At 38.8% G+C, this 27,457-nt stretch overlaps 1 protein-coding gene across 4 annotated transcripts in view; it reads left to right on the forward strand.

Annotated features, from left to right (window-relative positions):
• SDK1 (sidekick cell adhesion molecule 1) overlaps nucleotides 1-27,457 on the forward strand; it is a 963,741-nt gene that overhangs the window by 296,773 nt on the left and 639,511 nt on the right. For 2 of the 4 annotated variants that reach the window (XM_063605603.1, XM_063605604.1), the window contains exon 1: nucleotides 20,828-21,455. In XM_063605603.1, the coding sequence (XP_063461673.1) occupies nucleotides 21,412-21,455 (44 nt within the window). In that variant the 5' untranslated portion in view covers nucleotides 20,828-21,411. Of the gene's footprint in view, nucleotides 1-20,827; nucleotides 21,456-27,457 lie in introns of those variants that run through there. The other 2 variants (XM_034963556.4, XM_063605602.1) reach the window with 2 other exon arrangements.

The following is a 27,457-nucleotide window of genomic DNA, read 5'->3' on the forward strand; positions in this document are numbered from 1 at the left end:
TCAGTGCAGTGCAATGGCCTCCCATAATTTTGTTGGACAATACAGTACAGACAGTTTTGTTTTTGACTTTTTTCACCCATCAAAATTTCTATGAGATTCCTCCATGGTGCTCAGTTTACCAGTTTGTTTCTTTTTATTGATGTACGTCTCTGTCGTTTTCCATGTAGGGCACTATAAATAACACTACTTTGACTATTTATAAAAAATTTCTCGTGTGGATGTATGCTTTTTTCCTCTTGGGGAAAATATCCAGGCCTGGAACTTCTGGATCATTGTGTAGGTATTTAATTTTATGATAAATTGTAAAGCCTTTTTCTAAAGTGGTTGTACCGTTTTTACATGTTCACCAGTAATGTATGAGTTGCAGTTGCTACACCTATTTGCCTACATTTAGTGTTGTTTGTATTATTCAATTTAGCCACTTATAGTTTCTGATGTCAAATGATGTTGAGCAGCTTCCCATGTGCTCGTGGGCTGTTTGTAGATCTTCCTTTAGGAAGTGCATGTTCAAGCGTTTTGCTCATTTTATTTACATATTTCCATTTGTCTTTTCTATCATTGATGAGTAGGCATTCTTTATAGACTCTGGATATAAATTCTTGCAAGATATGCATTATCAGAATATTTTCTCTTACTCTGTGGCTTTCTTATTCAACTCAACAGTGTATGTGTTCTAAATTAAGCTTTTTATTTTTATTTTATTTTGAGATCATTGTAGACTCAAATGCAATTGTTAGAAGTAATACACAGAGATCCCATGTACCCATGTAGACTCTCCCAATGGTAACATGTTAGAAAAGTATAGTACGGTATTACAGCCAGGACACCAGCATCAGGGCAGTCCAGACCAGAATATTTCTGTCAGCACAAGGTCCCTGCATTGCCCTTTAATTGTCACACCTTCCTCATTTCCCTTGTCCCCATCCCTGGCCCTGGCAAACCCTAATCCCTTCTCTATTTCTATACTTTTGTCATTTCAAGAATATTATATAAAAGGAATCACACTGTATGTGACCTTTTGGGATCATATTTTTGTCACTCAGCAAAATTCACTGCAAATTTATGGAGGTTACTGCAGGTACCTCCTGCAGTACAGGAACAAACACTAGTTTGTTCCATTTTATTACTGAGTAGTAAACCGTGGTGTGGACGTGTAACAGTTTGTATACCATTCACCTTTTGAAGGACATGTGGGCTGTATTTAGCTTTTGACTGTCACGACTAAAGCTGTTATCTAGGAAGGTTTCCGTGTGAACATATGTCTTCATTTCTTTGGGATAAATGCCCAAGAGAACAGTTGCTGGGTTGCATGGTAGTTGCATGCTTGCTTTTATCAGAAACCACCAGTCTGGTTTCCAGAGTGTCTATAGTACTCTGTGTAGCCATCAGCAATGTGGGACTAATCCTCCCTTTTTTTTTTTTTTTTTTTAACATCCTCACCAGCATCTGGCGTTCTCGCTGTTTTTTACTGTAGCCATTCCGATAGATGTGCAGTGATATCTCATGGTGGTTTAATTTGCGATTTTCTAATCGTTAATGATATTGAACATCTTTTCATGTGCTGATTTGCCATCTGTAGATTCTCTTCAGTGAAATGTCTGTTTATATCTTTTGCTCATTTTCTATTTGGATTGTTTGTTTTGCTACTAATTTTTGAGGATTCTTTGTATATTCTAGATGCTAGTTCTTTTTCAGATAGTGTGGTTTGCCTGTATTTTCTCCTAATCTGTGTCTGTCTTCTCATCTCTCCGTAGAGTCTGTTGAAGAGCAGAAGGTTTCTATATTGATAAGGTTTAATTTGTCATTTTTCTTTTGTGCATCATGCTTTTTATGTCAGGTCTAAGAGTCGTTGCCTAGCCCCACATTACAAATATTTTCTCCCATTTTTTTGAAATGTTTTATGGTTCTACGTTTTAAGTTCCTGGTCCATTTTGATTTAATTTGTATAGAAGGTGTGAAGATTAGGTAAATGTATAATTTTTTGCCTTCTAGGTATTCAGTTGCCCAGCATCATTTGTTTAAAAGTCTGTCCCTCCTCCACTGAATTTTTCACTTTTCTCAAAAGTCAGTTGGCTGCCTTGTGTTGAGTGTTTGCCAGCTCTCTATTTTATGTCTTTGATCCCTCTATGAATACCATACTGTCCTTATTACTGTAGCTAGATAGTAACTTTGAAATCAGGAAGAGTGATTCCTCATATTATTTTGCAAAATTGTTTTAGATATTCTAGTTCCTTTTTTCATATAAATCTTAGAATTATCTTGTATATATCTATAATTAAATGTGCTGGTATTTGGACAATAACTCCATTACACCTGTGTCTTTGGTTGCATAGATTTTACATTTTTGCTATGTTGAGTCTAATTCTATGGACATGGTATGTCTCCTCATTTAATTCAGTCTTTTTGATTTCTGTTACCAGCATTTTATAATTTTCAGCATACAGGTCATAATTTCTAAAGTTTATAGCTAAGTATATCATTCTCTTTGGAGTGATTGTAAATGGTATTATGTGTTTCGTTTTGGTTTCTAAATGTTCATCGTTTATAGAAATGTGATTGATTTTGTGTGTTGATCTTGTATCATGTGGCCTTGTTAAACACATTAGTTCTAGAAGGGCCGTGTGAGTGTGAGTGTTTAGCTTCTTTGGGATTTCCTACATAGACAGTAACATCATCTACAAATAATAACAATTTTAGTTCTTTCCTTCCAGTATGTACATCTTTTATTTTTATTCAGTGGCGAGACCTTCATATACTATGTTGAATAGGAGTGATGAGAGCAGACATCCTTGATTCATTACCAAGTTTAGGGAAAAATCATTTTGTCTTTAACTGTGTTAAGTGTGATATTAGATGTAGTTTTTTTTTTTTTTTTTTTGAGATGGAGTCTCGCCCTGTTGCCTAGGCTGGAGTGCAGCAGCGCAATCTTGGCTCACTGCAAGCTCCCGGGTTCATGCCATTCTCCTGCCTCAGCCTCCCATGTAGCTGAGATTACAGGCGCCCACCACCACGCACAGCTAATTTTTTGTCTTTTTAGTAGAGACAGGGTTTCACCGTGTTAGCCAGGATGGTCTCGATCTCCTGACCTCATGATCCGCCCATCTCAGCCTCCCAAAGTGCTGGAATTACAGGCATTAGCCACCGTGCCTGGCCAATGTAGGTTTTTAAAAATTGATTTTTAAATAAGATTGACAAAACTCCTCTCTATTCCTAATTCGGTGAATAGTTTTTAAGATCATGAATGTTGTATTTTGTCAAATGTTTTTTCTGCCTCAATTGATAGCTCACCTAATTTTTTTCCTTATCCCATTGATGTGGTAGATTCTTTCTTTCTTTTTTTTTTTTTGGAATGTTGAACCAGCCTTACATACCTAGAAGACACTCTACTTAGTTGCATATATGTTATTTTAATACATTACTGTATTTGATTTGCTAATATTTTGTTGAAGATTTTTGGGTCTAAGTTTATGAGAGATACTGGTCTATAGTTTACTTTTTTGTATTTGTCAAGATTTTGTATCAAGGTAGTAATAGCCTTCAATAAATGAATTGGGAGATGTTTCTTTCTCTTCTGTTTTCTGGACAAAATTGTGTACATTGGTGTTAATTCTTCTTTAAATGTTTGGTAGAATTCTCCAGTGAAATCATCTGGGTCTGGAGAATTTTTATTGAGAAGCTTTTAAATTATAAATTCAGTTTCTTTAATTGCTTATGGGACTATTTGGACTATCTATTAATATTTCATTTTGGCTGAATTTTAGTAGTTTGTAGTTTTCTAGGAATGGGTTTTTATCTTCCAAGCTGTTAAATTTGTGAGCTTAAAGTTGTTCATAGTATTCTTTTTTTAATGACTTCAAGATCTGCAGTGATACCATTGTTGGTGTTGATGATTTGTGTCTTCTCTCTTTTTATTTATTTTAGTCTTGCTAGAGGTTTATCAGTTTTTTTCTCAAAGATCCAGCTTTCTTATCAATTTATTTATTTATTTATTTAAATTTTATTTTATTATTATACTTTAAGTTTTAGGGTACATGTGCACAACGTGCAGGTTTGTTACGTATGTATACATGTGCCATGTTGGTGTGCTGCAGCCATTAACTCGTCTTTTAGCATTAGGTATATCTCCTAATGCTATCCCTCCCCCCTCCCCCCACCCCACAACAGTCCCCAGTGTGTGATGTTCCCCTTCCTGTGTCCATGTGTTACCATTGTTCAATTCCCACCTATGAGTGAGAACATGGGGTGTTTGGTTTTTTGTCCTTGTGATATTTTGCTGAGAATGATGGTTTCCAGTTTCATCCATGTCCCTACAAAGGACATGAACTCATCCTTTTTTATGGCTGCATAGTATTCCATGGTGTATATGTGCCACATTTTCTTAATCCAGTCTATCGTTGTTGGACATTTAGGTTGGTTCCAAGTCTTTGCTGTTGTGAATAGTGCCGCAATAAACATACGTGTGCATGTGTCTTTATAGCAGCATGATTTATAGTCCTTTGGGTATATACCCAGTAATGGGATGGCTGGGTCAAATGGTGTTTCTAGTTCTAGATCCCTGAGGAATCGCCACACTGACTTCCACAATGGTTGAACTAGTTTACAGTCTCACCAACAGTGTAAAAGTGTTCCTATTTCCCCACATCCTCTCCAGCACCTGTTGTTTCCTGACTTTCTAATGATCGCCATTCTAACTGGTGTGAGATGATATCTCATAGTGGTTTTGATTTGCATTTCTCTGATGGCCAGTGATGATGAGCATTTTTTCATGTGTGTTTTGGCTGCATAAATGTCTTCTTTTGAGAAGTGTCTGTTCATATACTTCGCCCACTTTTTGATGGGGTTGTTTGTTTTTTTCTTGTAAATTTGTTTGAGTTCATTGTAGATTCTGGATAGTAGCCCTTTGTCAGATGAGTAGGTTGCAAAAATTTTCTCCCATTCTGTAGGTTGCCTGTTCAGTCTGATGGTAGTTTCTTTGCTGTGCAGAAGCTCTTTAGTTTAATTAGATCTCATTTGTCAATTTTGGCTTTTGTTGCCATTGCTTTTGGTGTTTTAGACACGAAGTCCTTGCCTATGCCTATGTCCTGAATGGTATTGCCTAGGTTTTCTTCTAGGGTTTTTATAGTTTTAGGTCTAACATTTAAGTCTTTAATCCATCTTGAATTAATTTTTGTATAAGGTGTAAGGAAGGGAAGCCAGTTTCAGCTTTCTACATATGGCTAGCCAGTTTTCCCAGCACCATTTATTAAATAGGAAATCCTTTCCCCATTGCTTGTTTTTCTCAGGTTTGTCAAAGATCAGATAGTTGTAGATATACATGCAGCATTATTTCTGAGGGCTCTGTTCTGTTCCATTGATCTATATCTCTGTTTTGGTACCAGTACCATACTGTTTTGGTTACTGTAGCCTTGTAGTATAGTTTGAAGTCAGGTAGCATGATGCCTCCAGCTTTGTTCTTTTGGCTTAGGATTGACTTGGCGATGCGGGCTCTTTTTTGGTTCCATATGAACTTTAAAGTAGTTTTTTCCAATTCTGTGAAGAAAGTCATTGGTAGCTTGATGGGGATGGCATTGAATCTATAAATTACCTTGGGCAGTATGGCCATTTTCACGATATTGATTCTTCCTACCCATGAGCATGGAATGTTCTTCCATTTGTTTGTATCCTCTTTTATTTCATTGAGCAGTGGTTTGTAGTTCTCCTGAAGAAGTCCTTCACGTCCCTTGTAAGGTGGATTCCTAGGTATTTTATTCTCTTTGAAGCAATTGTGAATGGGAGTTCACTCATGATTTTGCTCTCTGTTTGTCTGTTATTGGTGTATAAGAATGCTTGTGATTTTTGTACATTGATTTTGTATCCTGAGACTTTGCTGAAGTTGCTTATCAGCTTGAGGAGATTTTGGGCTGAGATGATGGGGTTTTCTAGATATACATTCGTGTCATCTGCAAACAGGGACAATTTGACTTCCTTTTTTCCTAATTGAATACCCTTTGTTTCCTTCTCCTGCCTGATCGCCCTAGCCAGAACTTCCAACACTGTGTTGAATAGGAGTGCTGAGAGAGGGCATACCTGTCTTGTGCCTGTTTTTAAAGGGAATGCTTCCAGTTTTTGCCCATTCAGTATGATATTGGCTGTGGGTTTGCCATAGATAGCTCTTATTATTTTGAGATATGTCCCATCAATACCTAATTTATTGAGAATTTTTAGCATGAAGGTTGTTGAATTTTGTCAAAGGCCTTTTCTGCATCTATTGAGATAATCATGTGGTTTTTGTCTTTGGTTCTGTTTATATGCTGGATTACCTTTATTGATTTGCATATGTTGAACCAGCCTTGCATCCCAGGGATGAAGCCCACTTGATCATGGTGGATAAGCTTTTTGATGTGCTGCTGGATTCCGTTTGCCAGTATTTTATTGAGGATTTTTGCATCGATGTTCATCAAGGATATTGGTCTAAAATTCTCTTTTTTGGTTGTGTCTCTGCCAGGCTTTGGTATCAGGATGATGTTGGCCTCATAAAATGAGTTAGGGAGGATTCCCTCTTTTTCTATTGATAGGAATAGTTTCAGAAGGATTGGTACCAGCTCCTCTTTGTACCTCTGGTAGAATTCGGCTGTGAATCCATCTGGTCCTTGTATTACTTTTCTCTGTCCCTTTTTACTGATTCTGATCTTACCTTTATTATTTTCTTCCTTAAATTTATTTTAATTTTCCTTTTTTTGAGGTAGGAAGGTGGGTTATTGACTTCAGGCTTTTCCTCTTTCTAATGTAAGCATTTTAGTGCTATAAATTGTCCTCTCAACACTTCTTTAGCTGCATCTCACACATATTTTGATATGCTTTATTTTCATTGTTTTGTATATTTTCATTGTTTTATATATTTTTTATTTAATTCCAGACTTTTTCTTTTTCTTTTCTTTCTTTTTTTTTTTTTTTTTTTTTTTTGAGACAGAGTTTTGCTCTTGTTGCCCAGGCTGGAGTGCAATGGTGTGATCTCGGCTCACTGCAACCTCTACCTCCTGGGTTCAAGTGATTCTCCTGCCTCAGCCTCCAGAGTAGCTGGGATTACAGGCATGTGCCACTACGGCAGGCTAATTTTGTATTTTTAGGTGAGACAGGGTTTCTCCATGTTGGTCAGGCTGGTCTTGAACTCCCGACTTCAGGTGATCTGCCCACCTTGGCCTCCCAAAGTGCTAGGATTACAGGCATGAGCCACCGTGTCCAGCCCCAAACACTTTTTCTCTGACTTGTTTATTTTTAAAAATTCTGTCATTCAGTTTCCAGGTCTTTGGAGATTTTCCTGTTGTCTTTTGGTTTTTGTTTTCTAGTTTTATTCTATTAATACTATGGCCAGAGGATACACTCTGTATAAATTTAGTTCTTTTAATTTTGTTTAGGTTTGTTTACTAGTCTAGGATGTTTTCTATCTTGATTAATGGCCTATAGCAGTTGAGGAAAAAAAAAAACAAGAAACACACACACACACACACACACACACACACTAGGTGTGATGTCTACTGTATAATGTAATTTTTTTCCACCTTGTGGTTTTGGCATTTGAAAGAACAGTTAAATAATCCAAAGGGATATATTGTGGAATTTTAGGCTGTCCGGAAGTTTTTACTGTAGAATTCTATCTGTAAGGAGAAAGCATACATAGCTCAGTGCTTATAAGATTGTTTTATGCTTTGAAGAAATAATGTTTCACTTAAGGAAAAATATTCTCAAGGAAAAAATGCCCACAGTCGTCAGTGAACTGCTGAGTCTCATCTACTTCATTGCTCAGGCATGGAAGACCTTCCTGTTTACTAATAATGTTGACTTTTCCTTCTTATTGGAAGGAAGCTAAAGAACAGCTTAATGGTTTAAAATGTTGCACCTAAATTATTGATTCCATTATATATTTAGGTAGTACGTTTTTCTCTCTTGAATAATAGAAATGTCACCCACTATTTAATTTTCCTTTTTTTTTTCCAGAGTAATTTTCACTATGTGTGATTACGTAATTAGATTTGACATACCAACTGGGTATGCTTGATAAGAAAATGAGAATTAAAATGTTTCAGAGTAAAATTATTTCATAGCTTTTGCAAATCTTTATTTTAGATAAGGTGATTTCTATTTTTAGGTTTGTTTTTGAAATAGTCTAGGACATTTAAATTTTAACTTCTGATCAAATTAAGTTGTTTTGGTTCACTTAATTTGTATGTTTCATGTCTTTGACAAAAGTTTATTTTTTTAAATTGATGATTTTTTAAGATAAAATTTATGATTTGGAATGATCCAATTATCTAATTCCAGATGTTACTTTTGAAAGATATTAATTTCTAAGGTGTTAATTTTGCATTTTTGTGAAAATAACATATACTGCATGAATCTAACTGCTAATTTAACAGCTCTGTGTGGATGTCTAGTGCGTATTTCAAACATCCTAAGTTCAACACTGAGCTCTTGTTCTTTTCCTCTGAGCCAGCTCCTTCCATCATGAGTTCCCATTTCGGGAAATGACAACTACATCTTTCTGGTTTTTCTGGCCAGAAATCTTGGTATCATCATTGATTCTTATTTTTCTGTTATGCTTCACCCTTAGGCCCCAGGTCTGATCAACTATTGCCACCTTTACTGCAACCAGTTTACCAAATGACTGTCCTTTGTCATGTGGATTAACAAGATGGCCTCCTGAGTGGTCTCCCAGCTTCAGCACTTGTAGCCCAATTGCATCAGGGTTGAGTGCGGAGTGAGGTAGTGAAGTCAGAACTTATCCAACTTTTGCTAAAATTTCCCCATTGGCTTCCATTGTCCCTTATAAGTCCAGGGTCCCATAAGACTTCTTGCTCTTACTTTTTACCCTCATCTGTCATCCCCCGCACTCACTGCACTTCATCCACCCTGGTCTCACTACTGGTCTTAGAACACACTGGACTGACTCCCACATCAGCGACTTTGTACTTGCTTTTCCTGCTGTCAGGAAAACTGAGTGCATGAGTCCCTTCATCAGCTCCTTCCCTTTCTTACTCAGATACCCCGTTCTCAACGAGGCCTTTTTAAAACAATCTTCCTTGTTGAAAATTGCCACTTCTTCCCCAGATTTCTTTTTTCCTCTTCTTCCTTTTATTTTTTCTATAGCATTATCATTACATTATATAAAGGTGTTTCTGTTATTATTCTGTATGTGTCTTCCTGGAAAAAAAATCTGTGAAATCATAAACCAAAATAACACAACTTATGAAAAAAGTGTTATGTACAAACCTTCAAAAATCTATGGAATTTTGCAATCAGGACACTAATAAAGAAATAATACTACTAGTAACTTTCTTCATTGATTTGCTGTTTTGATAAAAAGAGAAAGGGCTTCCAAGATGCACCTTCAACTTCTCTCAATAGTGTAATGTCGTAGACAGTGAAGTGGTTTGTGAAGCCCCTAAACTGGCCACTAGTCACTACCTGCACTACACAAAGGAAGGCACTTTTTTTTTTTTTAGTTTTTAAAATTGTTATTTGTTGTGCTGCTGCTACTGATCATTTCCTTTTATTTTAAGGCTCACCTTTGGGTTCAGTGATAAAGCTTTTTCATAAGCACCTTAGATCCTTAATATTCCAGGGGGAAATCATACATAAATCACTACAACTTCTGTGTTATACAAATATCAGTTCCTATCTCTCAACCACGTATGAAGTAATTTGAATAAAAGAAATATGTGCATTAGTAAAACCGACTATACTATATATTTTCTTTGTTTCCTGTTTATCTCCCTGAACTAGAAGATAAGCTCCATGAAGGTGTGATCGTATTCTGTGTTCCTTTTTCAAAATTCTCATTTGTGTTTCCATTTCATAGACGTTTACTAGGTATTTAAGATATATTTGTTGAATGACAGAGCAAATAATTAAATCAATATCTAGACTTCTCCAGAATTCTGAAGTAATTGAAAATATGAATGCTTTCTTTTCTTTAAATTGAACAACTTCTTTGGCTTAATAGTTATTGACATTTAAGATGGTAGCCTGATTTATGTGTGTTATTTAGAAAGCCAAAAGTAAATGTGTTGTGGATGAAGTTCAAGATTCAGCATTCTGTAGGAAGATTCAATTTCATTCTGTGACAACATGTTTTAATGGGAACTAAGACGTAGATTGTGCTTTTTTAGCAGGTGCTGGCATAAGCATTCTGCACACATTGGATAATTTAATCCTTGAGACAAGTCTAGAGCAGCAGTTCTCAAAGTGTGGTTCAAGAACCTGTGGCAGACCCTGAGCCCCTTTGCAGGGGGCGGCCACAAGGCCAAAATCATTTCATCAGAATAGACCTTTGTACTTTCTCCCCTTGTTGAGCTTTTGGCAATGATTTAAAAGCAGTCGTGAGAAAACTTCTGGCACCTGAGCGCGTACCCCGAGGCAGTGGTGCCAAACTACCCCAGCTGGCATGTTACTCATCCGTGCCACACACCTATGAGTAAAAACCAAAATCTAGCTCTCTCAAAGATAGTCTTAAAGTAGTAAAAATTATTAATTCTATTAAGCTTTGACTCAAATAAAATTATTAAAATATTCTGTGTCGAAATGTGAATTCCATATAAACTCTTCTGCTGTACCCCAAAATGTGCTAGTTGTCTCAAGGCAAAGGATTTGGGAGGTTGTCCGAGCTGGGAGCCGAACTGGCTGCTTTTTTGCATGGCACCCTATTTTTACTTGAAGTAGTGACTGACAGAAAAACTATAGTAATTTAGACTTGGGTATTTTGCAGGATTTTCTTGAAAATGAAGAAAATAAGCTTGTCGCATCGATGAAAACAACTGACAGTATTTGTGGCTAAAGATAAAAATTGAGCTCATAAGTAAAAATTAGCGTTTTGGAAACCTTGAATATGCCCACCATGAGCTTGACACTTTCGCATTGTTTAAGGAGGTGTCTGATGAGTTAGGTAGCTGTATTAATTTGTGATATTTTTTACATTGTATAATGAAACGTGTCAACGTTTGGAAGGTCTGCGTCGCTCAGCGAACCAGGAAAGCCATGCGTATGGAAAAGATCCATTCCAAGTGCAGGACAGTCTAAAAGATGTTAATGTAACAAAGCACCAAAGTGTCATTTATGGGGTTTCAGAGTCCGCGTTGCAACTAAGCTTTATGAAACTGACACTTGTTTAGTTTTACTACAGTATTAACAAAAATATTCACAGCTATTTGAAAAGGCAATTAAAATACTCCCCTCCTTTCCAGCCATGTATCTGGGAGGCTGTATTTTATTAATATCCTTTAACTGAAACAACATATTACAAGAGACTAAATGCAGAAGCAGGTGTGAGAATCTAATTGTCCTTTATTACGCTAGACACTGTAAAAATTTGAAAAAGGGTTAAACAGTGCCAGTCTTAAGAATTTTTAGTTTTCTTTTGGATAATATAGTTATTTTTCATAAATGTCTTTTGTATTAATAATGTAATGACTTTTATTTTTTAAGGAATTAATAACTTTTTAAAGTTCACAGGTTTACTCTCTAATATGATAAATACGGAAAGAAATAAGTCACATAAACAAGAATTTAGGTGTCCTTAATTTTTTTGTATGTTGCAAAGGGATCCTGAGGCCAAAAACTTTGAGAACTGCTGCTCTTGAAGAAGTTGGTGCTATTGCTTTGTTGATTGAGAAACCCAGACATAGGGGTTAAGTAGGCTGTCCAGGATCACAGAGCTAGTCAGGGGAGAGCTGGGATTTTTCTTTTTGCTTTTTTTTTTTTTTTTTTGAGACAGAGTCTCACTCTGTTGCCCAGGCTGGAGCGCAGTGGTGTGATCTCTGCCCACTGCAGTCTCTGCTTCCCGGGTTCAAATGATTCTCCTGCCTCAGCCTCCCAAGTAGCTGGGATTACAGGCATGTGCCACCATAGCCGGCTAATTTTTTGTATTTTCAGTAGAGACGGGGTTTCACTGTGTTAGCCAGGATGGTCTCGATTTCCTGACCTTATGATCTGCCCACCTCAGCCTCCCAAAGTGCTGGGATTATAGGCATGAGCTACGGTGCCCAGCCTTCCCCCCCCACCCCCCCGGCAAGACAGAGTCTCACTCCCTCACCCAGGCTAGAGTGCAGTGGCACGATCTTGGCTCACTGCAACCTTTGCCTCCTGGGTTCAAGCGATTCTCCTGCCTCAGACTCACAGGTAGCTGGGACTACACGCACATACCATCATGCCCAGCTAATTTTTGTGTTTTTAGTAGAGATGGGGTCTTGCCATGTTGGCCAGACTGGTCTCAAACTCCTAACCTCAGGTGATCCGCCCACCTCAGCCTCCCAAAGTGCTGGGATCATAGGCAGGAGCCATCACACCTGGCATAGAGCTGGGATTTGAACCCAGGGCTCCAAAGTACTTGCTCTAAAATCAAATCACATATTATTACTTCTTGAGAAACCTCCATGGTTTGTAACTTTGCTAAAATCAATGAGCTTTGGTTGAACTTAGATGTCCTTTCAAGTTCTTTTCTCATGTAATTTCTTGATGTAAAATTAAACCTTCACCATGTGGATATCTGTTACATCTCAGTTTTTATGGCAGTACCTATTTGCCATAAACTCACCAGCAAAAGGATAAGCAGGAGAAGGTAAATCATATTTGAGTTTCTTTTCTTGGACCTTTCAGTTTTTTATTTAATCAGGGTTGATTTCTTAAGTTTATTCGAAAGAATCTTTGAAAGAAATATTGTGCCATATTGGTTATTTCTGATAACTTTACTCTTATTTTGGTTGGTCATAGTTTTTCACTACAAACCATAGAAATGGGGGCCGGGCGCGGTGGCTCACGCCTGTAATCCCAGCACTTTGGGAGGCCGAGGCGGGCGGATCACGAGGTCAGGAGATCGAGACCATCCTGGCTAACACGGTGAAACCCCGTCTCTACTAAAAATACAAAAAATTAGCCGGGCGCGGTGGCGGGCGCCTGTAGTCCCAGCTACTCGGGAGGCTGAGGCAGGAGAATGGCGTGAACCCGGGAGGCGGAGCTTGCAGTGAGCCGAGATCGCACCACTGCACTCCAGCCCGGGCGACAGAGCGAGACTCCGTCTCAAAAAAAAAAAAAAAAACCATAGAAATGACAGTTCAATATACTTCTACTTTGAAGTAAAATATTGGAGAACTGGAAGCTTATTTCAGTTTGGAGAAACAGGGGAATTGTATTTATCCCACTGTGTCTTATTAATTTATATACTGAAATAGATTAGCACAGTGCGAGATAAAACTAGTACATAAATATAGCCATTTATGTTTCTACCATCAGCTTCAATTGTGGATTAATCTCACTGGAAGCTTGAATGGTTTCTTAGGGGAAAATATTGGAAGTGTAGGTTTACCCCAAGAGTTCCCTTAAATATGCTGTTAATTCGCATTGATTTCAGAGAAAACAGAGAGAATCAGTTTGACTTCCCCACTGGCTGACTGCATAGGCAAACTATTCACAGTGCTGTTTAATAGAAATCTCAGGGACCCTCCTGCTTTCTCTGTTTTCACATGGACTGACTCAAATATGGAGAGGACACCAGGGACAAATTACTTGGAGAAAATCCCACACTTGTTAGTCAAATTTTTGAGTACAAAATGATGACTTTATGGTGAGATCAAGGAATACGCAGCACAATCTTTGACTTGTGTTAGTTTTTTTGTTTGAAATAAGAGATATATTCTTTCAATTGTAGCTACCTTTCATCCTGAAATGTCTGATATTTATTTTACAAGGCAGTAGTAGAGAGAGATAAGGTGAAATACAGAGAAGTTGGGTAGGTGATTTATTTATTTATTTTTTAGATCGACAGAAGATGATGGTACATCTAAGTATATTTGAAAGTCTACCACTGGGAAGTATTTAGAAATATTTATGATAAGCTAAGGAAACAAAGCCTGGGAATTTGCTGTGATAATAGAGCCAACTCCTCATTGGAGGGAGAATTACGCAGTTTGGGAATTAGTATGTACCATTCGTTATGTCCTTTTTCTCCTTTCTCCTCCGGCTCTTCCTCCTCTTGCACCGCCGCCTCTAGTTCACATTTAATAACCGAACGATTTACTTGGGTGGTGACAGAAAGGGCAGCCTGAACTGCCCTGTCCTCACTGCCTTTTCTCAGCTTAGCAGATAGAGGACTTTGTCCTAAAACAGTCATAGGTCTCTTTTTCGTGTAATGCCTTCTTTTCCTCTGGGTAGATACCCAGGAGTGGGATCGCTGGATGAAAGGGTAGTTCTACTTTCAGTTCTTTAGGGAATCTTCACACTGTTTTCCATAGTGGTCGTGCTAGTTTACATTCCCAGCAGCAGTGTAAAAGTGTTCCCTTTTCACCATGTCCCTGCCAACATCTACTATTTTTTGATTTTTTAAAAATTATGGCTATCGATCAGGAAAATGCAAATCGAAACCACAATACGATGCCTCCTTACTCCTGCAAAAGTGGCCATAATGAAAAAATAAAAAAAAAACAGATGATTGTGGTGATGCGGTGAAAAGGGAACACTTTTACACTGGTGGTGAGAATGTAAATTAGTACGACCATGGAATACTATTCAGCTCTGAAAAGGAGTGAAATAATGGCATTCACAGCTACCTGGCTGGAACTGGAGACCATTATTCTAAGTGAAGTAACTGGGGAATGGAAAACCAAACATTGTATCTTCTCACTCCTAAGTGGGAGCTAAGCTGTGAGGATGCAAAGGCCTAAGAATGATACAATGGACTTTGGGGACTTGTGGGAAAGGGTGGGACGGGGGTGAGGGATAAGACTACACATTGGGTACAGTGTACACTGCTCAGGTGATGAGTGTACCAAAATCTCACAAATCACCACTAAAGAACTTACTCATGTAACCAAACACCACCTATTCCCCAAATACCTATGGAAATAAAAAAATTAAATTAAAAATCCAGTCATAGGATCCTCTTACAGCATCATAATGTGGACCTGTCTATATTTGCATATTTAACTAGAGTGGCACATATCTATTTATCTATTTAAACCTCACCCCAGAAGTACATTTGAAAATCGTAATTGTTGTCTTTCAAAAGATTGATATTACTATTATGAAGAAAGCACATTGCACTGTGAGATTAAATTCCTGGCTTCAATAGGTATACATAATGAACTGCCAGCAGCTGAAATTTGAATGACTACACTTACCAGAAAAGGATCTTCTACCCACATTTCTCAGAATAGTTGTTCACAAATGATACATTCTGCCCTGTGCTTTTGTTTCTCCCTGGAATTTGAAAAATAAAACTTTTCGCTCATGGTAAATTCATAAGCTTGGGGCATGAAAATGTTTGAATTTGATATAAAAGAAGTTTTGAAAGGAAGATTAGTGGTTTAAACTGAAAGATTAGTCGCCCTGGGAAATTGAGCTGTGGCAAAAGCGGAGTTTAGTAATAACCTGCCCTGGCTGATTGCTCCATTCATGCTGGCATTCTGATCCTCCCGGCTGGACTCGCACCTGATTGACGGTGCTGATTATGATGGCTTAATACAGCTCATCGTCACTTTACCAGGACACGTGGACTTTGTGGGCTTCACAGACTCCCCCCTCACCCCCCTTGTTTGTGGTACAGTTGATTCTTCTGCTAAGTGGAGGTTATTTCTTTATTCATTATCTCTTTAAAATGGAGGAGAAAAGGGCAAATTATCAAATAGGTGATGATTATCCTAGTGGAAGCTGTCTTGGGCAGAGTCAAAAGAAGAACTTGCGGTTCAACTTGCTTGATACCTCATAGTTGATTCCTATTCATTCTGCCCTTGAAGGGTTTCAGGTGATACGACTTAATTTTAGCTGTTGTGGAACAGCAATGAAAATCCATGGCAAGACCCCCTTTCTTGATGTTAGGGAAGCCGGGAGAGGCAGGATGAGGTAGTAGGCTCCAGCTGCTGCCCATGTGAGTGATTTTTCCTCTGCAGATAGATGGGTCATGGTCCCTTTCTAGATGAGCAGAAGATTATTCTCACATTGGAGAGGTAACATTAAATACATTTACATTGGATCTGAAAACCTTAAATGTTTACTTAGGGAAGTGTCATCTTCACATAAAATTATGATGTTGTGCAAGCCTTCCTTTTTCTCCACAACCTCTTCAGCACCTCTTATTTTTTGGCTTTTGAGTTACAGGCATTCTAACTGGTAGCTTATTTTGGTTTTGATTTGCATTTCTCTAATGGTGGGAGTGTAAATTAGTTCAGCCATTGTGGAAGACAGTGTGGTGATTCCTCAAAGACCTAAAGACAGAAATACCGTTTGACCCCACAATTACATCACTGGGTATACACCCAGAGGAATATAAATCGTTCTATTATAGAGACACATAGACACATATGTTCCCAATAGCAATGACATGGAGTCAACCCAAATACCCATCAATGATAGACTGGATAAAGAAAATGTGGTACATATACACCATGGAATACTACGCAGCCATAAAAACTAGGCAGATCATGTCCTTTGCAGGGAGATGGATGGAGCTGGAGGCCATCATTAGCAAACTAACACAGGAACAGAAAACCAAATACCACATGTTCTCCTCTTATAAGTGGGAGGTAAATGATGAGAACACATGGACACAGAGAGGGGAACAACACACATTGAGTCCTATTGGAGCGTGGAGGATGAGAGCGGGGAGAGGATCAGGAAGAGTAACAATGGATACTAGGCTTAATACCTGGGTGATGAAATAATCTTTACAACAAACCCCCATAGCACAAGTTTACCTGTGTAACAAACCTGCACATCCTGCTGAACCTGAACTTAAAAGTTAAAAATTATGATGATGTCTTGAGACAATGTTAAGTCTATTCCTGTCCTTTGGGCAGACCTTAAACCTATATTATCCACACAGATGAGACTCTCTCTTTCATAAATGATTTATGTTCTATTTTAAGAATAGAACACTTTCTATATGAAAATGGAAATTTCACTTTTCCTTAGTAATTTATTCTAGGGTCTTCTAATGTTCGTTGTTAGAATACAGAAGTATTCCTAACGTCTGCTGATTTTCTTGAGGAAGGGAATGTCTATTATTATTTGAAATACACACATACCCTTCAAAGATTAATATGTGCGCCATTGGCTTTTCCCCAGGTCAAAGTTTTATAACTTTACCTTAGAGGCAACTCAGTCATTTTCTTTATGAATCATTTCAGGATGTTCTCTTTCCCATTTAAAGTATGTAAAGATCAAATGCTTTTGCAGGGGATCTGTGCAGACTTGAATACTGATCCTTCTTTCTCCCTTTCTGTCCCCAAAGTTTTGTGTTTTGTTACCTTAATGCCCTCTTTTAACTTGATGACCTACTGTATGTATTTCAATGGTAAATAGTGCTGGGCTCAGAGAAGTGCTATTCCCCACCTTGGCTAATCTATGTCAAAATACGTGTCGTTATGATTTTAATTTGAACGCTTAAAATTCCAGGGTGTTGACATATTTTCCCTTCCCTTCTCCTTATAATGGATGTTAGTGTCTTTGCTAACCATAATTTTACGGCCATTTGGATCTCAAGATATTTGCTTGCCAGCTATATGAAACCATTCTTTAAAATGAGCATTTTTTCCTACCAGCTCACAGTACCCAGCCTTATAATTTGTACATGGTATAGGCATGTTTGGCTAACTATAAAGTCCATGAAAAATTGAGTTGTAGTATCATTTTAATTCAAATCCATTGTATATTATATTAAAATGATGATGCTCTATCAATTGCAAAACCAAATTCAAATTTTTGAGTTTCTATCTCAAAGCTTTTCCCTTTCGAAAAGGACAGCGACTGTGTCTTACACTTTGTATTCTCAATGCTGATTACAGAGGCTGGTACATAGAATCAGTGCATGTTTATCGAACATAAAGTTGTACAAGTCAGAGACATAAGAATCCTTCTTGACATCTCCCTCTCCCTCACATCCATAACCAATCTATCACTGAATCTTTTTCCCACCTAACTATTGCTTTACAGCGGATCCCTGCAGTGGCCTCTGGACTGGTGTCCTCCCACTATTCCACGCCCTCGTTTTTTCCTTCTCACATTACAGCCAGAATGTTCTTTTAACAACACAATCACACAACCTCTTCAAAGGCTTTTTGCTGTCTTTCTTTTTTTTCTGAGACAGGGTCTTGGTCTGTCACCCACGCTGCCAGGCTGGAGTGCAGTGGCACAATCACGGCTCACTGCAGCCTTGACTTCCTAGGGTCAAGTAATCCCTCCACCTCAGCCTCCTTAGTAGCTGGGACTGCAGGTGTATATCACCACACTGGCTAATTTTTTAAAAAACTTTTTGTGGAGATGGGGTCTCACTGTGTTGTCCAAGCTGGTCTTGCACTCGAGCTCAAGCAATCCTTCCGCCTCAGCCTCCCAAAGTGTTGGGATTATAGGCATAAGCCACCACAACTGGCTGTCCTTTTGTAGTAAGTGCTAATCATCATTATCATCATCATCATCATATTGACAGTGCTTTTTACAAGGTTATAAATAGGGTGATCACACACGTTGTTAATACTCGAACACTTGAATGTGAGGTGTGGGCAGCATGGACAATCACGCAACGATGGGGTGGGAACCAGAACACGTGCTGGCCCTGCCTGCAAGGCCCTGCACAACCTGGCCCTGCTCATCCCACTTCCAGTCACTCTCTTTGCACCTGCAGCAAGGCTTGCTGTTCACTCTTTCATACTGCCCAAGGGTACTCGCCATGTTTGCTCCCACCAGAGGGCCTGCTTAACGGTTTGGAGTGCTGCCAACACTTTTGTTCTCAGCTCCTGCATTTCATCTCATTGACTAGGTTAAATCTCCTACTGTAAGTTCTTGCCATACTCATAGATGTAATATAATATTTATTTATTTGAGTGAATAAATGAATAAATACTTCTGAGAGGTTGGTAATATTGTATTACTAATATACCAATTATGATGGAATATAGTGATCAACAAAGTGACAAAATAACCTATGTATTTATATTATAAATTCTATATATTCAGTTTATGCACTATAGTTTAATGTGCAACTAGTTTCAGTGTTAACATTTCTAATGTGCTACTTGATGTTTATTAAATGTACAGTAGTTTATAAGAACAGCTTAGTAATGTCACAAATAAATTACCAAAAATTTAAAGTTGAGTATGACTTCTTGAAAAGAAATTTTCCGTATTAAGGAAATATGTGACATTTGGAGTCAAAATATATAGAATTGGTAGATTCTGGAGCGAGATTGTCTGGATTTAAATCATGACTTCACTGCCTATGACTGGGTAGCATTGAGCAAGTTATTTAACTTCTCCATGCTTCTGTTTATTCATTCTTAAAATGGGTATAATGATGACATCTATGTTGTAGGGCTTTTGTGAGAAATAAGTTAATATATATAAGGCATTTAGAATGGTTTCCAGCACAAAGTAAATAATAAATACTAGCTATTGCTGATATTAGTGTTATTATATTTATTCATTCAACAGATATTTATTAGCTATCCCCTTAGTTCCTGGCATTGTTCTAGGTGCTAGGAATTCAGAAGTGATCAAGACTAATGTACTGTAGAGTAACCTACAAACACTTTAATTTCAGAATCTGATAACTATTGTAAATGGAATAAACATAATGACTTGTTAGGGCATATTGTGCAGGAGGAGCTTTAGTTAACCTGAAGGATGAGCAAAGATGAGCATGCACAGAGCATCCTAGGTAGAGGAAAGACCAAGTGTGAAGGCCCCACAGTAGGTGTCTCAGTCCGTTTTCTGCTGCTGTAACAGACTGGGTGATTCAAAAATGATGGAAGTATATTTGACTCTTGGTTCTAGAGGCTGGACAGTTCAACAACATGGCAGTTCATCTGGGGAGGCCCTTTGTGCTGTATCATCCTGTCATGGAAGTCAGAAGGTCAAGGGAGTGCATGAGACAGAGGATGGGGGCCCAACTTACCCTTTTTATTAGGACCCCTCTCCCTTGATAACTAACTCCCTCCCACAGTATCAGCATTAATCCATTCCTGAAGGTAGAGCCTGCATGACCTAATCATATCCTCAGGGTCCTGCCTCTTATTACTGTTAGAATGGCCATCACATTTCATCATGAGTTTTGGAGGGGACATTCAGACCGTAACTCTAGGAAAGAGCTTGGCTTGGCTTTAAATGTGCAAGAAGTGAAGTGTGCCTGGAGTGCTCGGTGTGAGCAGAGAGGGGAGGAGGCCTGAATGAAAGTTAGAAAGCTGATTATGCAGGTGGATCTTGGGGACTTTTGTAGAAAAATGAGGAGTCATATAATCCTGTTTATTTTGCTGATAAAGAAACAAAAACCTGTAAGTCCTGATGAGGATCAGGTAGCTAATTAGTGATGCTACAGCTAGAAGACAAGTGTGCTGCATCCATATTAAAAAATGTCATTGAAACAGATCTACAAAACATTGACAAATCATATCTAGTATTCTATCCATTTTCACAAAGTAAATGTACCTTTGTAACCACATCAGAAAATAAATTTTGACCTGCTTTTCATAAGCCATCCCATTACCTTCACCCCCGTCGCTATCCCATCCCTCAGAGGTAACCCTTATCCTTAACCTCTGACACCATAGATTAGTTTTATCTGGCTGTGAACTTTTATGAACTTTTGAATAGTAGCACATGCTATAAGCTTTTTTGAAAATTCTGTCTGGCTTCTTTCACTCGACTTGATGTGTGTGGGATTTACCTGTGTTGCTATGTGTAGCAATTGTTGCTGCATTCTCGCTGCGGTGCGCTGTTACATTATGTGAATATACCATGAGTTTCCTGTGTTGTATCCCATTGAAAGTCACCAGGAGAGACCATTTCCACGTGTGTATGAAAGGAAAGCTAGGTTGCGATTCATGTCGTTTATGTATGTATGTCAATCTTGCTTATCCTACTTTTTAAAAACCAATTGAAGGTTATAGAGGAAACTTCTCTTGTATAGCCTGCATACACTTGACTGTTTTCTCGCAAATAGATTGCCTAGTTAAAACCAAAAGCTTGTATGTACAGGGATTGTCCGATGTGTCCCTTCAATAAGCTATTAACCATAAGTGGAAATAACTTGGATGAACCTGTCAGATGCTTTCAAATGCGGGTATCATTGAGCTTTCAGCTTTTTGAAATATTATCTGGGATATTGCATGTTTCCAGGGTTTGGTAAAGGATTATTTACTTCTTAATTGGGCCAAACAGCCATCACTTTCATTTTAATATTAGGTTTGTTTAAATAATAGATTTATTAAATTAGATGAGTGCCACTTTCATGCGTACTTCAGTTTTGTTTTGTTTTGTTTTGTTTTGTTTTTTAATATTTCAGATGATGTTGCTCCATATTTTAAAACGGAGCCAGGCCTACCACAGATCCACCTGGAAGGGAACCGCCTTGTTCTCACCTGCCTTGCCGAAGGGAGCTGGCCTTTGGAGTTCAAGTGGATGCGCGATGACAGTGAGCTCACCACCTACAGCAGCGAATATAAGTAATTGATCGCTTGAAAAAATAAGATCCCATTTCAGTTGATGTGTTTGGAATACTTGCCTTACTGGTCATAATAGCACAATGAGTGAAAATATTGGATTGAATTTCTAATGCATTCAAGATTAGAGGAATAGATTTGAATATGTAATTAGAATGTGATTTACTATTCTGATATAAGTTGTGCTTACACCTAGGAAGTCTATCATTATATTTGTAAAAGTAAGCCCATTAGTGAAATTATCAGTCAACAAAAACCTATGGTTACAGAGCAATGCCAATAACAGCTTTAGTATGATACATTTACTTTCAAAGGGCAACGGCCCTACCCACAAGTATCGCTCCTGTCTAGGCACAAATGTTTAAACAGATCTTTAGTTTGGTAGCTTCTGGAGCTCTGAGTAGTCAGCAAAAGTCTTTCCTAGCTGTTTTCAAGTGGAGATAGGGATGGATGGAATCATGGAGAATGGGCATGCATACAGCTTCTATATTCAGCAGCAAAAAAACAGTATATATGGAAGTCCTGCCATGTGCCCGGCACTGTGCCAGGCACCAGGGATCTGATGCACGTGGGGTGGACATGATGTGGGGACAGAGGGCCTGAAGCTATGGCAGAGCACGAGATCAGGGTAAGACTGAGGTGTAGATTCACCTGGAGGCAGTGGCACAGCCTTTGGAGCCTCAGGGTCTTACCACGCTTCAGAGCTTTCCAGGGCTATACTTTTGAGGATGATAATATTACATGCTGCAGTTCTGTGCAGGATGGAGAACTAGCATGCCAGAAAAGTCCAGGAGGCCTCACCATCAGCAAATCAGCAAAATCAGCGCTGCCCTGTTCTTCTTTAGATGAAATAGGAAAGAGTGGGCTGTACAGAGGCATTTTAAGTGGAATAACAAGCTTCTCAGATGGGGAATAGCCCACCCACTCACTCTCTTTACCTCTGAGGTTGTGATACGGTGGTCCGTGCAACCAACTCAGCCTGCCCAGAATTTATGTGTGTGTCAGTTGTGTGTGTGTTTGTATTTTAAAAATCAATTAAAAAAATATATGGGAATGCTTACAGCATTTTTTTTTTTTAATTTGAGATGGAGTTTCACTGTTGTTGCCCAGGCTGGAGTGCAGTGGCGTGATCTTGGCTCACTGCAACCTCCACCTCCTGGGTTCAAATGATTCTCCTGCCTCAGCCTCCCAAGTAGCTGGGACTACAGGCGTGAGCCACCACACCTGGCTAATTTTTGTATTTCTAGTAGAGACGGGGTTTCACCGTGTTGACCAGGCTGGTCTCAAACTCCTGACCTCAGGTGATCTGCCTGCCTTGGCCTCCCAGATTGCTGGGATTACAGGTGTGAGCCACAGCATATTTTTTTATTAGCTGCCAACATTTGACAGTTCTAAGATTTTCTGTAAAAACCTTGCTTCCCAGCCTCTGTAGACCAGTCAGAAGGCCTGGCTGCCTGGTCTGCAGCCCCAATCAGGAGCAGGCAGCTGAGCAGAGCTGCCCCCAGCAAAGGCATGGGCACTCCCTGGTTCTCCTCGGTGCTCTCTGGCAGCCCCCTCCCTTGTAGCACCTCACTTGCTCTCCCCATTCCCATTACCCACCCACACTTTAGACAAGTGAGTGTGTGACTGCTTACATTATTGGGCCTACCCTGTTGGAGGATCTACGCTCGAGGAAAAGTTTATCATAGTAGATCATAGCATGTTGAAATCAAACAGTCCTGAATCCTAGGACTGGCAGAATTCAGCTCCACCGCACCTGAGCAATGGTGTTATAACTTGAGGCAGGTGGCCCATGAGCCCTCCCGTAAGTGAAAAGAGAGTAACGTAAGCGTTTGCAAAGTGGGAAAGATCCCTCCTCATTTGCAGTGTTGTGAGCATTGAAGGCTCTAGTGATCGTAGGCAGCATTATACATTATTACCATGTGATATCGTAAGGCTCAGTTTGTTAGAAGGGGTGTAAGAAAGCAAAAACAGAAAAAGTGAACTTAGAGTTCAGAACCATGTTTGAGTAGTGACTGATAACAGAAGACTGGAGTTCAGGGACTTGCTCTTCAACTTACCGGTGTGACTTTGGACAAGTTATCTAATGTTGATCTTTTTCCATTGGAAAAATAAGTACAGTAAAGCCCACATCACCCTCATTTTTATGAGGGTTCTCATAAAAATTAAATTACATAGTGCTTTGTATGCCCCATAAAGAAAGGAATGGAGTTTCAAAGAACCCAGGTTGTTCTTCCTAATAAGAAGTAGGCATGATGTGGACAGTGTGTGACAGTGGCTTGGTGGCCAGGCTACACGCCTTGGATGGAGGGAAAGGAATTGTTTCCTAGATCTTCAGTTTCCACATGGATGTTTTCTGAAACTGAATTCCCCAAGAACAGGCCTTTGTGTAGGCACCAAGCCATTTCTCTTCTCCGACCACCTGTAATAGTGGTTTCTCCTCCATCCCAGGAGAAAGCGCACCTGTCCCTTATCTGAGTCTTCCTGTGGAACTCTCTCTGGGGGGTGCAAGAGTAAGACAGAATAATATCAAAGTTTCCACTATTAAAGAATTCTTTTGATTTTTAAATGGATAATATGGGTCTCAAACTATTATTTGCATATCGTTGAATATACAGAGTGTCCCCAACTTACGATGGTTCAACTTAACAATTTTTTGACTTGACGCAGTTGAGGAACCATTCTGTTTTTTACTTTATAGTATTTAATAAGTCACATGAGATATTCAACAGTTTATTATAAAGCAGGCTTTGTGTTGGATGATTTTGCCCATTTGTAGGCTGATATTAGTGTTCGGAGCATGCTTAATATAGGCTAGGCTAAACCATGGTGTCTATGAGGGTAGGTATGTTAAATGCATTTTTGACCTAGGGTATTTTCAACATATGATAAGTTTATTGGGACATAACACCTTCATAAGGCAAGCAGCATTTCAATTTAAAACAATTGTGTAGGCCTGGCGCGGTGGCTCACACCTGTAATCTCAGCACTTTGGGAGGCTGAGGCAGGCGGATCATTTGAGTTCAGGAGTTCGACACCACCAGCCTGGCAAACATGGTGAAACCCCATCTCTACTAAAAATACAAAAATTAGCCAGGCATGGTGGTGCATGCCTGTAATCCCAGCTACTTGGGAGGCTGAGGCAGGAGAATTGCTTGAGCCCAGGAGGCAGAGGTTGCAGTGAGCCAGGATCACGCCACTGCACTCCAGCCTGGGCTACAGAGTGAGACTCCATCTCCAAAAATAAAATTTTAAAAAAATGGTGTAACGGTTTTATTTTAAATGCCAAAATGTACAAAAAACTATTATATATGCAACCTTTCAGACGTATAAGACAATTTGCAGTCAACTTAAAACTACAGAAGAGGTGGAACACTGTTTGCATTCTTAAGAGCCCTTGCATATGTATTTGTTCATTGGAAACATAAGAAGACAAAACGTTGTTGGTTGTATTGAAGCAAGATTGAGGGAGTGACTCGTTATATGTGGACTATTAAAATAAGCTATGTGCTTCACTACTATGACACGGGAAACATAAGGAGGAATGGGTGATTCTGAAGCAAGAATTGTTTGGGGTATTTGTGATAAATTATATTACGTTCCACGAGGGCCTCAGACACTTAGATGGGTTATCAGGAATCTATCATAGCTTGCTATCTTTTTTTTTTTTCCCACGATATAAAACCTGCCTAAAAATCTCATGCTATTTTTTCAAATTACTCTTTCATCTACTTCCTTCCAGTAAGCACGTTCATTTATCATATGTTAGCTTTCATGAGACCTTTCTAAGTTTCAAATGAAAAAAACATGGATACTTTATGAAAATGGTGGCTGTTTCCCACCTTAACAGGACCCTTGTTTTTCCCCAGTTTGGTGTCAGTTATGAAAATGCTAACCCTATAAAGAGCAAATGCTATACATTTACTTTTTCTAGCTTTGACTTAAAATAGCATTTTCTTTGCTGTGTGCATTACACACTGCACAGTGAATTTCAAGTGTTGTATTTCTTTTTCTTTTCTTTTCTTTTTTTTTTTTTTGAGGTGGAATCTCACTCTGTTGCCCAGGCTGATGTGCAGTGGAGCGATCTCGGCTCACTGCAACCTTCGTCTCCTGGTCTCAAGCGATTGTCAGCCTCCTGCGTAGCTGGGACTACAGGCATGTGTCACCACGCCCGGCTAATTTTTTTATTATTAGTAGAGAAGGGGTTTCACCATGATGGCCAGGCTGGTCTCAAACTCCTGACCTCAAGTGATCTGCCTGTCTCGGCCTCCCAAAGTGCTGGGATTACAGGCGTGAGCCGCTGCACCCGGCCTCAAATGTTACATTTCATATTGATGCTCATGTCTACATTTTGGTGGCACAGGTGACTACATTAGCAAGTTGACAGTAATTCAGCAATTAAACTAAGTTTGCATAGATATCTTAGGTGGATTTGTATTCTTTCCAGAAAGCATTTACTCTAAATTATTTTCTACTTTGGAATGAAAAAATCTTTTCTAATTATATTCAACATATACATACACCTAAGCCAAGAATTTCTTAATGCTAGGCACAATATTTATTATTGTAACAGAAGGAATAATTGTATACTCTAAACTCCTAAAAATTTTATAGTTTTCTTATGTAACCTGCCTCTGTGGTTCAATTTCTATGACAATATAAAAATAGAAATTTGATGGATGTTTATTCTTGCTTTATTCCAGGGAAAATAAGAATGGTTAAGGGAAAGGTTATTTTCTTGTTTTGTTTTATAAAAAGGCAAACATTTCACAGTATCAATAAAAATTATGAAATTCCTGGGAATAAGTTTTATAAGAAATGAGTAGAACCCACGTGGAAAGTGCGTAATGAGATATAAAAGAAGATACTTATGTAGGAAACCCACGTGCTATAAAAATCACAGTTCCTTTGAGGCCATCGTAGAATTTTAGCCTAACATCAGTAGAACTTTTCAGAAACCTAATATCAATAGCTGATTTTATTTTGCTGAGATAGGGTCTCACTCTGTTGCCCAGGCTGGAGTGCAAGCGGCCTGATCATGGCTCACTTCAGATTCAGCCTCCTGGGCTCAAGCAATCCTCCTGCCTCAGCCTCTCAAGTAGCTGGGACCATGGGACCCACCAGCACACCTGGCTAAGTTTTCTATTTTTTGTGCAGATGGGGTTGCACTGTGTTGCCTAGGCTGGTCTCAAACTCCTGGCCTCAAGTGATCTGCCAGCCTTGACCTCCCAAAGTACTGGGATTACAGGTGTAAGCCACTGCACCTGGCCTGGATATTTTAATAAAAAATGCCAATGGGATTTTCTGGGGAAGTAACTGATGAAGTTTTTCTAAAGCTCATCTAGAAATATAAACAGAAGAATACAAACAAATTTTCACAACATTAAGTGAATAATGGCGAGGAATTTTTTTTTCTAAAACCCAAGGCATATTAGAATGCCATAATAAGTAACATGTTAATAGTATAAAATTAAACAATATGCCAGAGGAGCATTTTGAACCAGACCATTATATTTATAAAAAATATATAATCAAGGCCAGGCGTGGTGGCTCACACCTGTAATCCCAGCACTTTGGGAGGCCGAGGCAGGCGCATCACCTGAGGTCAGGAGTTTGAGACCAGCCTGACCAACATGGAGAAACCCCATCTCTACTAAAAATACAAAATTAGCTGGTTGTGGTGGCGCATGCCTGTAATCCCAGCTACTCGGGAGGCAGGAGAATCCCTTGAACCCGGGAGGCGGAGGTTGCAGTAAGCCGAGATCGTGCCATTGCACTCCAGCCTGGGCAACAAGAGCAAAACTCTGTCTCAAAAATAAAAATTAAATTATATATATATTCAAATGAGTTCTCAAACCAATGCTAAAAACAACTTTTTGCAAACATTCAAAATAGATCCTTATTAAACATCAAAATAAATTTTAGATACAATGAACAATTAAATATAAAAAAATGGAAACAGAAACAAAGGGAATATTTGAATGATCTCAGATTATACCAGGAGA

Source organism: Pan paniscus, chromosome 6, assembly GCF_029289425.2.
Source record: "Pan paniscus chromosome 6, NHGRI_mPanPan1-v2.0_pri, whole genome shotgun sequence".
Lineage (NCBI taxonomy): Eukaryota > Metazoa > Chordata > Mammalia > Primates > Hominidae > Pan > Pan paniscus.